Source organism: Montipora foliosa, chromosome 1 (assembly GCF_036669935.1).
Source record: "Montipora foliosa isolate CH-2021 chromosome 1, ASM3666993v2, whole genome shotgun sequence".
Taxonomy (NCBI): domain Eukaryota; kingdom Metazoa; phylum Cnidaria; class Anthozoa; order Scleractinia; family Acroporidae; genus Montipora; species Montipora foliosa.
The window spans coordinates 61,722,739-61,735,238 of record NC_090869.1 but is presented as its reverse complement, the minus strand read 5'-3'; the positions used below and the strand labels follow the sequence as shown (position 1 = coordinate 61,735,238).

The 12,500-nt window shown below is 39.4% G+C and overlaps 1 protein-coding gene across 2 annotated transcripts in view; it reads right to left on the bottom strand.

Moving 5' to 3' along the window:
• Positions 1 to 10,929, bottom strand: part of LOC137979907 (adenosine receptor A1-like) — a 12,685-nt gene extending 1,756 nt beyond the window's left edge. The window contains exons 1-2 of one of the 2 annotated variants that reach the window (XM_068827223.1): positions 10,815 to 10,929; positions 1 to 297 (exon numbers count right to left, since the gene is read on the bottom strand). The exon at positions 1 to 297 is cut by the window's left edge and continues 1,756 nt beyond it. In XM_068827223.1, the coding sequence (XP_068683324.1) occupies positions 1 to 297; positions 10,815 to 10,904 (387 nt within the window). In that variant the 5' untranslated portion in view covers positions 10,905 to 10,929. Of the gene's footprint in view, positions 298 to 8,225; positions 8,361 to 10,814 lie in introns of those variants that run through there. The other variant, XM_068827229.1, reaches the window with a different exon arrangement.
• Positions 10,930 to 12,500: the final 1,571 nt, after the last annotated feature.

Genomic DNA, 12,500 nt, shown 5'->3' with positions numbered 1-12,500 from the left:
GATGGTAAAAACTGAAGCAAACCCAGCAAACATATCGGCACTCTGGAAGATTTTATATATCAGCCGACTAGAATTGTATTGCATCGTAATAAAAAGTGGAATTGGAACCAAACCAACTAGAAGATCTGCTACCGCCAAACTTATTGGGAGAAAATGAGGCCGTCTGCGTAATTGCTTCTCATTAAATATGATTATGGTCAGCATATTTCCACCAGCAGCCAAAAATGCCATCACTGCAATGAACGAGGCCCATACGAAATTCCAAGTGCGAAAATCCATGCTCGAGAATTTGTCTTCCTGGAAAAAAAAAAACAGGCATGATGGCGGTTTGGACTGTAAAGGACTGTTTTGTTGTCATGTAATAGCGTTTATTTAATTGGTATCAACAGACATTAGGCCTTGAGTGACACGTTTTAGTCATGTAACCAGCTCTATTATGAAGCCTCCTTCAACCCTGTTTTCCAAATTTATTGCTGGTTTTTACTGTCACACCATCATCAAAACCATTCAACAAATAAAGTGAAGAATCAAAGACAGATTCAAACAGTCTCGCAAAGGTTCAGGTCTGTGCGATATTTCGTGCGGGAGATATTCGAAGAAATGTTTTACTCAAATTTATAAGGCTTTGTATGGAGACGCTATTTTTGTGTCGGGGCTGGACAATCTGCGAGCCATGCGAAATTCGCATTTAAGTCTAAGCACCCATTTCAAATAGCGCTGATAAACAGTTATTAGCGGAGCTCCGCGCCCGCCGAAGGCGTGCGCGAACGGAGCACCATAGTTAAGAAAGTATGGTAACCCATTGATGCAAGAAATTTTGGTTTTATAATCATGACGTAATCAACCGTCCGAAAGTACGTCCGCTCCTCCATGTATGCCAATGTGACCAGTATCATGCTAGTTTACAGCTACATCTTTGATATTGGAAATCCATGTTTTGGTAAATTGACACCTGTCAAAACGAGATATTAGCTGACCAGTATCGCGTGACCATATCGCGGGTTCAAGCTTAGAGCTCACCGAGGTCAGCGGTTTTTTTTAAAGTTGACCGCTGACCAGGTACTGGTTTTCGATTGGATTGCATACCCAACCCAGGTTAACTCACCGAAACATAGGCAAGGCTTCATTTTTTGTGCGCTTTCTGTGGCTTGACGCAGCTACACGGCCATAATACGTCAGCAATAGTTCTTACACAGTCAACGCCTTTCTTGTTCAGGTGAAAAACGGTGTGGAAAATGTTTTATTTTTGCATTTTTCACTGGTTTCAATCAAGGTTGACATATCACGATAGCTGTGGTCCACAATGGCGGCTACACAGTTATTCAAGTCAAGCATCGGAGGGATATATAATTTGCTTAGAGCTGCTTTTTTCTCTGCATTATTTTGGCATATCTTTAGAAACTATTATAAGGTTACATGATGCCTATGTCTAGATCAGAAACGAAAGGAGAGCGAAAGAGAACGACAACGACAAAATAGAATACCAGTAATAGCTCATACTTAGTGGAAGAATTTACGCCACAAATTCTTTCCTTGGGCACTAAACCGTTTGTTCCGTTATTTAAAGTGGACGCATATTTTTAAAAGGCGGTTTAATCGAAAATCGAGTCTTTTATTGTCAAGTGGAATTAAGTAACAATTATCTGTACTCTTTTAGACAAAGAAAAAGTTGATTTGTTTGTTTGTTTTGCTCTAAAATGCGAGCGAAATCCGTGTGCCCAACTGGTTTTCGATGTGCCTCGACATGAACACGTAATGAACACGTAATCGCACTTAGTTCTCATAAAATTAGGGGAAAGTTTCACTACCTTGTGTTTTCAGAAGTTTCATTTGCGGATCTTGTTTGAAGTTTGCCCTTTCTTGGTTGCATTGCCGTATTTTGCCGACTCTTGTTCCAAGCCAACCTGGCGTGTTTCAATGAAATACATCAAAATGTGAATGATGTCGTTTTCAGAAAGAACGTGGAATAAAGTACATCAGTAAAACCTTTTTTGACCTTGAACTGACATTTTTTTTTATGACTCCTAATTTTAGCGTGATTTCTATTCGCTGGCGTGGATCTTTTCATTCACATACTTCTCTTGTTCTCTATCGTACGATTTCTGTAGGTCTTGTTTGGCCTCCTCTAGTTTGGCAGCACTGCTTCTGGTATTTCCTCTCAAGCATACCTCATATGTGTTCTTCACCATTTCCCTTTTTGTATGATGTTTTCATTGGGGTGCAGTGTTGGCGCAGTGGTGAGAGCACTCGCCTCCCACCAATGTGGCCCGGGTTCGATTCCCAGACTCGGCGTCATATGAGGGTTGAGTTTGTTGGCTCTCTGCTCTGCACCGAGAGGTTTTCTCCGGTACTCTGGTTTCCCCTTTCCCCAAAAACCAACATTTCACTTGATTTGATTTCATTGTTAATATCAGTTTACAGTGTCCCCAATTAGTGCTCCAGCGCTAACACGACTAGACACTTAAATAAAGTTGAACTTCCTTAAAAGTTCTTTTCTCACAGAACGTGTTGCTTTATCTTGGCCTTCACAAGTACAGTGATTTCTGCAGCATTTTCATGGGCTTACATGATATTCTCGTACATCTGGTTTGCATCCTTATTACCATGTAGATCCCGTAGAGCTTGGTATCGGTTGCAGACTTCCACAGTATACATGTCTTTGATGTAGGTAGTTATCATTGAGAAGCTTGTTCTAATTGTATCTGGTCTTTTTCTTGCCATATGGTTTACTTTGCCGCAAGCTTAGTCTTATTTTAGCTGTGACAATAAGGTGATCACATCCCACAGAACAGAAGAAGTTATATTCTTCGCAGTCACAAAGCGCTGTTTTTCTATGTGTTGTTTATCAGATATAATCTATTTGACATTTGGCTCGAGATGGTGATGTGTGAGTCCAAAGCTTACCTTCGCGCTTCTTGGTGTTGAGCGGCTTGAGATTGCATTCTAACATGTAGTTCAGGAGTAGTTTCCCATTCTCGTTGGTGTTTTTGTTATAGACTGACCCCTTTGCATCACATGCACCAATCTTTCCATTCATATCTCCGCCAATTACTAAGATATTGTGTTTAGGAACAGCATTAGTGAGTTCTGATAATTCAGCCTAGAATTCCTCTCTATCGTCCACGTTAGGTACATTGGTGGGGCTGTAGCAGGATATGACAGTAACAGCAGGGTTTCCATTGAAAGTGGCAACGAGAGTCCTTGGATTGATGGTTTCTACCGACGTCAGTGCTTTGTGTGCTTTCGGACTGAGAAGTAAGCCAACACCCCGTATTGCTGAGTTATTTGAATCTTTTTCAGCGGAAGATGTAATCATAACCCAACCTTTCTTCATGTCATGAAACTTCAATTCGATGTCATCATGGTAGATCCGATGTTCTTGGCTACATATGACATCAATGTTCTGTTCCTGAGCTAGTGCAGTTAGTTCACCTGTCCTTCCAATGGAGCTCCTAGTCAGAGTGCGACAGTTGAATGTTGAAACAAGAGTAGTCTTTCTACACTTAAGAATCCGGCAATCCTTCGAAATGTTTTGGCCAGTACCATTCTTTTCGATCCCAGCCTGACATCCCACTGGGGGACGCGCTCCTTGGTAACCCATGCAACGGGCGATGTGGTATGAAGAAGTTGTAGAATTGCTAGGCATGTTGTTTTTCAATTTCTTTCACACTTCCGGAGGAAGCGCGATTCAGTACTAGTGGTCGCAACTCCTACTAGTAAACGCAGCCTTCTACTAATGAGAAATGGTTGATCCATGCCGTTGGGTTTAACAGTGTCAGTCATCATCCGCCATCGATCAAAACACAAATAGCCATAATATCTGCCTGTCGGTATTTGCCTATCAGTGCCACAGAAGAGCTGCTGCACATTCCTGGATTTATTGTTATTGAGGTTTACTCCTCTAGTTGATTAAGATTTCGTTTTGTTCCTACCCTTCAACCTGCCTGGCTTGGTTAGACCTGCCAGGAGACTTGCTCCCGCCTGCTTAGCTCTCCGGGTTATAGAAACACACAAGCTAATCCACAACGCCAAGGTACTTAGTCGACGGATAAACAAAAGACATCCTTATGGAGCTAAATAATGGAACGTCAATTCGATAAACAACACAAGCGGTGTATCTTCCACAACAATATTGCATCTTTCACCTTCGTATCAAAGTGAGCTGTACATCTAATATTTTACTAACTGTCATGTTATGCATAACACTGAAACCAAATGGCAAATTCTCTGGTAACTTTTTCTGGTGGGGGGAAACTCAAATCGAACACCTTGAAAGGATGTCGATTCTCTTTTGTGTGGCTATCATTAATATAAACAAATTGTGATTTTGAGACGGCAATACCACATTATATTGATGGCTAGTTGGGAGAAAATATATTCCGTACATACACTAGTTTCACGTAAATAGTCTTGTTGTGGGTAATTTGAAATTCCCCGCAAGTTTATTGTCTTTGTTATCGTAAAATGAATTGACTTAAACCGAAGTGTTGAAAATTACACAGGAATGGAGTCCGAATATCCATTTGGTCATGAAATGCCAAATTCACACGCAAATTCACATGCCACGTCATGCATCGAGCGCACACGCTTAGTACTAAAATGAACAATGATAGGGCAGATGGCCATTGCTATCAGAAACAGATTTTATTTACAATTATCTTTACATTGTCCAAAATGAACAAAAATCAATTTGGGACGTTTAAAAAAAAATCAAGATTTCTGTCCTAGGGACATGGAATCGTGCCATCTTGCGGCTGCAAGGAGGATGAAACTATGGTCGCTAAATGCGAACTTGTTCTTTAAGGAATCTCAAAAGTTAACTAAATTCACTTGATGCGTCCACTTAAACAAAGTTTGGTAGAGAACATCTCACTTCAAATATTAATATTAATATTTGCGTTCGAGGTACGAGAACGCAACACCTAATTTGTGTTGTAAGGGAAGTTTTTTCGAGATTGCATTTTCGTCGACACACTTTTGCCTCGCTTTGAGGCGCTTGGTTACGTTTTGCCTCACTTTGACGAACTATCGCACGTGGTGATTTATGCGTCATCTGCGTTCATTATTCTAGCGTTTGGTGAGGTGTGATAATCTTCCATCGTTCATCGTTGAAAAGAGCTGAAAGATTGCTGAAGGTCTGTCAACTGAAGTCGGTAAATTTTACTTTGGATTAAGCATGGTTCGTCACTGTCCTTGGAAAATGTGTGCGACTCCTCGCGCTTGCATCAAACCGGTTTGTTTTGCTCGGCGGCCGTTGTGCCACAAAGTGAATCTACCGAGTTGTGTAGCTTGGCGGCCGTTGTGCCACAAAGTAAATTTACCGAGTTGTGTAGCTCGGTGGCCGTTGTGTCTCAAAGTTGTGAAGCTTGGCGGCTGTTGTGCCACAAAGTAAATCTACCGAGATATGACGTTCGTCGGCGCGCCATTTCATCATGACTTGTGATATTTACGGCATTGAAATCAACAAACTGAATTTATTTTGTCCAAGCGTTCAAGCTGAAAAGACTTGCAAGTAATAGTTTCATTTTAGAGTAATTTTCAGTAGTTGTCTACTTGTAGAGTTCCAAATAAATAGTTAATGATTACGTCTAACAAGTTGTCACGTTCATAGATGCAGTACAGTGGAATTAGATCGTTATATCGAGGTATCGTTATAATGAGACGCCCGATATAACGATATTGCCTTAAAATAACCGAAAATATCTTTATATCGGGGTAAAATTAACATGTGCTTTTTTACTACTGTACATATTGTTTAATTAAACTTGTAATGAGTATCAAATGACTCACAATTTGCAAAGCATTAGACGTTATCAAGGTTACACAACAAAGTCTGTGGTATGAATCGTAAAAGGGAAACAAAACAAAACAAAACTTAAACACTTGATGTTGTATCTGTGTACTGATGCTGTAATATCGTTATATCGGGGAAGATTTTACGCTCGGTACGCTAAGAACTCAGCGTTATATCGGGAATATCGTTATATTGAAGATCGTTATATCGCGCATTTTACTGTAACTTTTGCCGGGACATAGCATGTTTATCTTTTTACTGGGGATATCGTTATATCGAGGATCGTTGTATCGGGGATCCACTGTAATAACATTTCCCTATCGCACGAACCATCCACCCTCCCCCCTCAGTTGCTACCTGTACCAAACCTGTACCGTCCTACAAACATCGAACGCACTCGCCTAAGCTTCGATTACCCCTAGTAATATTAATATTTAATATTTTTGGGCTTACAGGCACTGTGGCCTTATTCGCTAAAGAAGCCGGATTTTTTCAGATTTAGGGTGTTCTTCCGAGAAAGTTCTCTCCAAAACGAAGTCGGTGACCCCTCATTTTTTTTTCAATGGTAAAATTTGCAGAAAAAAATTTTCGCCCGAACGTCCTTAAGAAGAAATTTGCATACGTGGGTTGAAATGTGATGCGTGAGTAGTTTTCAAAAAGATGACAGCAATACATTGCTTTAATATAACCCAAAATCATCCAGAGAGCAAAAAAAAAAACGTCATATTTATTTAACATTTTTTTCGCTTTTGCGTTTGTCACCATTATGATTTGCGATGATTCAGGTTCACGTGTTCGCCACCCTGTTTTCGCATCTCATATATGTTTAGCCTTTCAATTACAAACTCTGTTTTGATTGCCCACTCGTCCTCGTTGTTTTAAAAATAGTTCACCCTGAGGTGAACTGAGGAAACGAAACAATAAATCGATTGTGTTGTTTATCTATGTTGACTTGAGAGACCCTCTAAACTTGTACAAATTGTCTCTTTGTCTCTCGTCCGCCTGCGAATCGTCTTTCCTGTCGATCTAGTGTCCTCTAGTTGGGGGAAAACAATGTCCTGGGATGACCACGTAAAATCCCATTCGGTATCTAGATTGGCCTTGTAGCCAGCATGGTTGCTCTGATAGTGTAGTGGTCATCACACCCAACTGGTAATTAGGGGGACGTGGGTTCAAATCCCACCCAGGGCAGAAAACGTTTTTCTCCCAATGAAAATGTCATCGAGGAGTTGTCCGTCCTTGGTCCCTTCAAAACTTCATATATATATATATATATATATTATATATTTTTTGTGTGTGTGTGTGTGTGTATGAAGAAGGCCGGAAATCCAACGATGTATAGTCACTAGCCAGTTGCAGTGAACTACCACTGACTGATCCTTTTTGAATGAAAAACATATGTGCCGTGAGTGGGAATCCTTTGTTTCCTTTGTATATTCAATTTGTAATTCTAAATATGGCGTGTTACGCGTTTAACGGCTATTCACCCTGAGGAAGACCGGTGTATCCGGTCGAAATATAGGTGAAGGATACAAAACGTATTGTTTTACTCTTCATTTGCGTTGCTTTCTTTTATCTATATTTAGAATGAAGAACTGGAAATGCAACGATGTAGTCACGAGCCAGTACGAAATACTGACTGATCCATTTTGAATGAAAAAACACATATGCCTTGAGTGGGAATCGAACCCGCGTTCCCTGGATTACATGTCAGGTGTGCTAACCACTGCACCATCACGACAACCCTGCTAGAAACAGAGCAATCAGAGTAGTGATTTGTTAGCCGCGGGGCTCCCCGGCGTTTTATCATTCAGGAACAGGACTACATCGGATCATCCGAAGAAGATTCACAGGCTACCAGAAATGCAAATTATATTTAGAATGAAGAACTGGAAATCCAACGATGTAGTCACGAGCCAGTACGAAATACTGACTGATACTGATGAGTGGGCGACCACGAAACAGGCTTGTAGGGATGAACTTGTGGTTTATTACAGATCTTTTCATGTTATAGTTTGACCCACAAGAGAGCAACGAGGAGAGCATCAGGCTCCTCAGAAACAGCCATTGCTCAACGGTCTCGAGCTCCAAAGGGAACTTTGCCAGTTACTCCATTGTTAGATGTTGACAGGATAAATGTCTTTCCCAGAAACGGCTGCAAAATTTTTGGGCAAACATTAGGAGGATAGAGTGAGTTTAAAGGATAACAAAGAGGAAAATGAGGACGTTCATGAAGAAGGAAATATGTTTTATTGATTGTCATATAATGGACTGAAAAACTGTAAATAGTCTGTCCTTAGAAACATAATTTCAGTTCCCCATGTCACTTAAGCTTGCCCATGGTAAATTCTAGAAAGATTTTGTGTTATTACTTGCTTTCAGGTAATGTTTGAAAACATATCTCAACATAAACAAGGTCATCTGTACTTACCTTTTGAATAAGATATTAATCCATTTGTTTTTGGTGGTTATTGTTCAGAAAAATGTTGCTTATCTGGTGAAGATAGCCCCCTGATGGAGTCAAGCTGCTTACAGTAGTGAAAGTTCAGGAGATGAAAACGTGCAGTACACATTAGGGTTTTAAGGTATTGGTAGTGCCCACGACAAGCCAAGACAGGAATTTTTGAAAATGGCAGAGAGTAAAATGAAAGCAAAGCAAACTGTCAGGTCCAAGTGCAGCTGCGACCAGAGCCAACTAATAAAAAGGAAAAAAAATGCCATAGCCATTGACATGAACAATGGTAACGGTGGGCATCATTGATTACATTGCCAGAGGACTCACAGGTTTATTGCATACACTAATTGAAAATGACAAAATTGTTGACGTAACTGTACAGCACATAATCTTCAGAGTTTTTTGCATATTTCAATAATAAGAAAGGAAAAGTGGGAAAAGTATGTTATGACAAGGTGCCACAGTGGTCAGTGAAATAATTATTAAGAATTGCATAAGTATGTCTTACAACTACTTTCTATTTGTATCTGTAATAATACTGTTGATTTTGCTTTAATTTACCGGTATTAACTATTCATAAGTATACTAGTAATAGTTTTCACTACATCTGCGCATGCCCCCGCCTAAGATAATATGGATGACAGCTAGTTGAGGTGTTTCCCAATAGTATGTGCTTCACATTGTGATGTCTTCATATTATTTTGCACGTAACTGGGTAGGTAATTGTGAAAGGAAAGGATAAGCATCAACAAACAGCATTTATTTTCAATTTCCATCGACGTTTATTTTATACGTTATCAATTGGAAATTAATTTGCATAATTTTGGAAAATGCCTTGAAATTATGATTGTAAAACAGGAACAGGAACATTCAATGACTAGAAGACAGCATTTTGTCATCTTTTTGATCCATGTGGTTCTTTCCACGGTACCTTGAATTACCATAAAATAGAAACAAAACTCGCTTATTATATTCGGATCGCCGGTGTCTTGCCATCATTTTGACACAGATGATCATGGCGGCGGCTAAAATCGACATCACTTTCGATTTTTAATTTTAAAACAACACAAAGAAAAAAGTAAAAATAATCAGTCGAAAGCTAGTACAATTAGCAAAACAATGACTGGCAAATTTGTCTTCTGTGTCACAAACCGCATAATTGAGATGGCATTGCACTGAGTGAAAATGACGTAGCTGTTATAACCTCTTTTGTGTTTTATTGATGGATAATGAATGGTGAAGGTGGTTAAGGCTGGCGTATTTACCCGATGACCTTCAATTAATCGTTTTAAGTGAGAACGTAAGGCCTCCTGGCTAGTTTGATTACAATGACAATTTGAATTCTCTTTAAGTTACTTTCAAGAGAAACGTTTCAGGATGCGAAAGGCGAATAAATGTTGGAGCTAAGAGCTTTGTACTGCGACGAACAGTACGTGGAAGCTTTAACGTTCCAAAGAATCTATGAATAAGGACTTTGAGAGAGGGCGTGCGATTTCCAAGGACTTGGAGATCATGGCAGCTGCAAGAGGTCAAACTATCTGGTCTTCACGGATAGGGATCATGAACGACCCTTGAGGCAGCGAATGTAAATTGAATTAAAAAAAAAAAAAGTAACAAATTTTACACGAGACTTTTGGTGAAAGATTATAAATACGACTTTTGTAATTGAAAGAAGCTGTTGAATTTAATACCGCTTCAGTTTTCGCGGTTTAAAAGCGCGTAGCTGCTAGGGCAGCAGAAAAAAAAAATTGACACGGGATGGAACACGGATTTGCCACAAATTTGCCAATGGTGCATCGAGTCGAAAGAACAAGTTGTTGTTTCCCAATTATAAGATAGTGAGTTTTGTTGAGTTTTGCGGACCCATTGCAGGTGATTCGTTCTCATCCAGTCGGAAAACGTAATGTATTTATTTGCTCTATGATTCGTGTAGGTTTGATTTGAATGAGTAATGTTAATTCATTTCTGCATGCTAGTTGATGCAATCGAAATTTATTAAACACATCCCGCCTCGTTTAGCCACACTATACGTGCCGTTTTTGTAGTACTATCACTTTATTGTTCATTCTGTCCAAAGATTAAAAGAAATGAATATATAGTTATCTTTTCAAGAAACCGACCACCTGCCTTATTTTTGTGATGAATGCACAATGCAAGGATGATCATAAAATTGGTGTATGTCTTCATTAGCCATGGCTAAGTTCTCAGTATTAAATGCAACAAAGGATATTTTTATATCTTAAAATGAGTTGGTGAGAGGGCAAAGAAAAAACGGACAGAAAATTTTTTTCACAATCACCTTTAGCTGTGCACCTTGACTTGCTTGCAGCTCCAAAAAACTCATGCAATCGAGGTTGAGTAGCGACAACATAATTTCAAAACTGATAGCTTTAGTTTAGCGCTCAGTAGTCTTTCGAGATTTTCCATTGTGTTATTTTGTACAAAATGGACAAACTATATCGTAACACTAAACTGTTTAAATCTAAACTGCAGGATCTGTTCAATTCAAGTTTGCTCAGTTTAAACTGTTAATATACTTTCTTGACCTGTGTTTAAAGATCTTACCTCCTCTATATCATGAACGGTGAAGTCTTTTTTTCTCGTTCTCTCTCCCGATTTTATCTTACTTTTGCTTTGGCATAGGGAAAGGCTCATAACAAAAAAAATAATAATACTTTTCACTAGCGGGGCTGAGTCATAAATAAACTCGACCTGTGACGAAGACTGACCAATCATTGATCTTGCGCTTGCTCTTAGTTATGCAGCTGCGTGCAAACCTGGATATAAGTGAAAAATGTAAGCCGGAAACGAGACAGTCAATAAATAAGGTTTGTGTGAGGGGGGCCTATGGTTTAAAGTCTTACTTGAAAGGACTTGGAAGACTAACCATTTGTAAAATAATGTCATAGCTGTAATTGGTTAGACGATATAATCTTCGTGAACAGGGATCACGAATCTTGCGCTTGAGGCTGAACCTTAAAGAATCCACTTGACACTGTTCCTCATTTTCAAAGATTTGGGGCGTAATGCCCGATTTACACGGTACGATTTTTGTCGGCCTACGACATGGCTTACGATTGTCGCAGCGTTTTAAAACATGTTTTAAAATGCTACGACATTTTTTGACGTACACAACAATCGTAAATCATGTCGTGGGCCTGCCGTAAGCCGTTGTCGCATGCGACAAAAATCGTACCGTGTAAATCGGCCCTTACTCTTCTCTTTGTCTAATCGGGTGATGCTAAATCGCGTGGGTAGGTGGGTCGTGGCCAGGTGGGTCGTGTTTGTTTGAAGATAAAAATGGATATATCAGCTCCCTCAGTGCTCGGTCCAAATTTGTCTTAGGTCTTAGGTCTTGTCTGTTTCGAAAATTTCCAGTGTTGATAAAAATAAGGGTTAGGGTTAGGATTAGGTTAGCGTTAGGGACCCCCGACCTATCCACCCACGCCGATTAGACACTCTCTGTCTAATCGCGCTCTAAAACGAACACCACTGAAACGTGGGCTCAACTGTAATAATTAACAACTATTCACCGAAGTGGAGGTGGCTAGTTGTGGTGGACATTTGCAATGAGATAATACAGCACAAAAAGCTAAGATAATTTAAACTCATTTATTCCAACATTTTCCGGCGCAAATTCCGCGCAAATTGCTCGGACGTGAATAGTTAACTATTATCCTGCGTAATCGCGAGGAATATCGCCTGATACTTAGCCGACGAGGCCGTAGGCAGTATCAGTAGATTTATTTGATTTACCACGAAATACAAATAACGATAAAACAAAACGGTTACACAAAAGAGAATGAAAGTGGCGAGGAAGCCCAAAAAGAAACCATGAGGCTTATAGACATTGGGCTCCCTCAGAATAAAAATAAAGTTAACATTAACGGTAAGGCCTGGATCAAAAGTAAAATACAATGAAGGTAAGTTTAAATTAACTAATTACAAAGACTGAGTTGACAGAATATAAAGTATGATACAAGTAACAACAAGAATGAAAATAATATCAGACATGAGAAGAAATATAACTATTTACTACAAGATTTATAACTAATGATTCATATATATTTTTTTTTCAACTTCGTTTTGAACAAGTGGAGAGAATTAGATTCTTTAATATCATTTTCTATAGAGTTATAATAAGTAGGTCCTTGGAAACTGACAGAAAATTTACGAAAGTTTGTTCTACAAGAAGGAAGGTGAAAATCGTTCGCATGTCTAGTGGCATAGCTATGGACTTGTTTGTTTAAA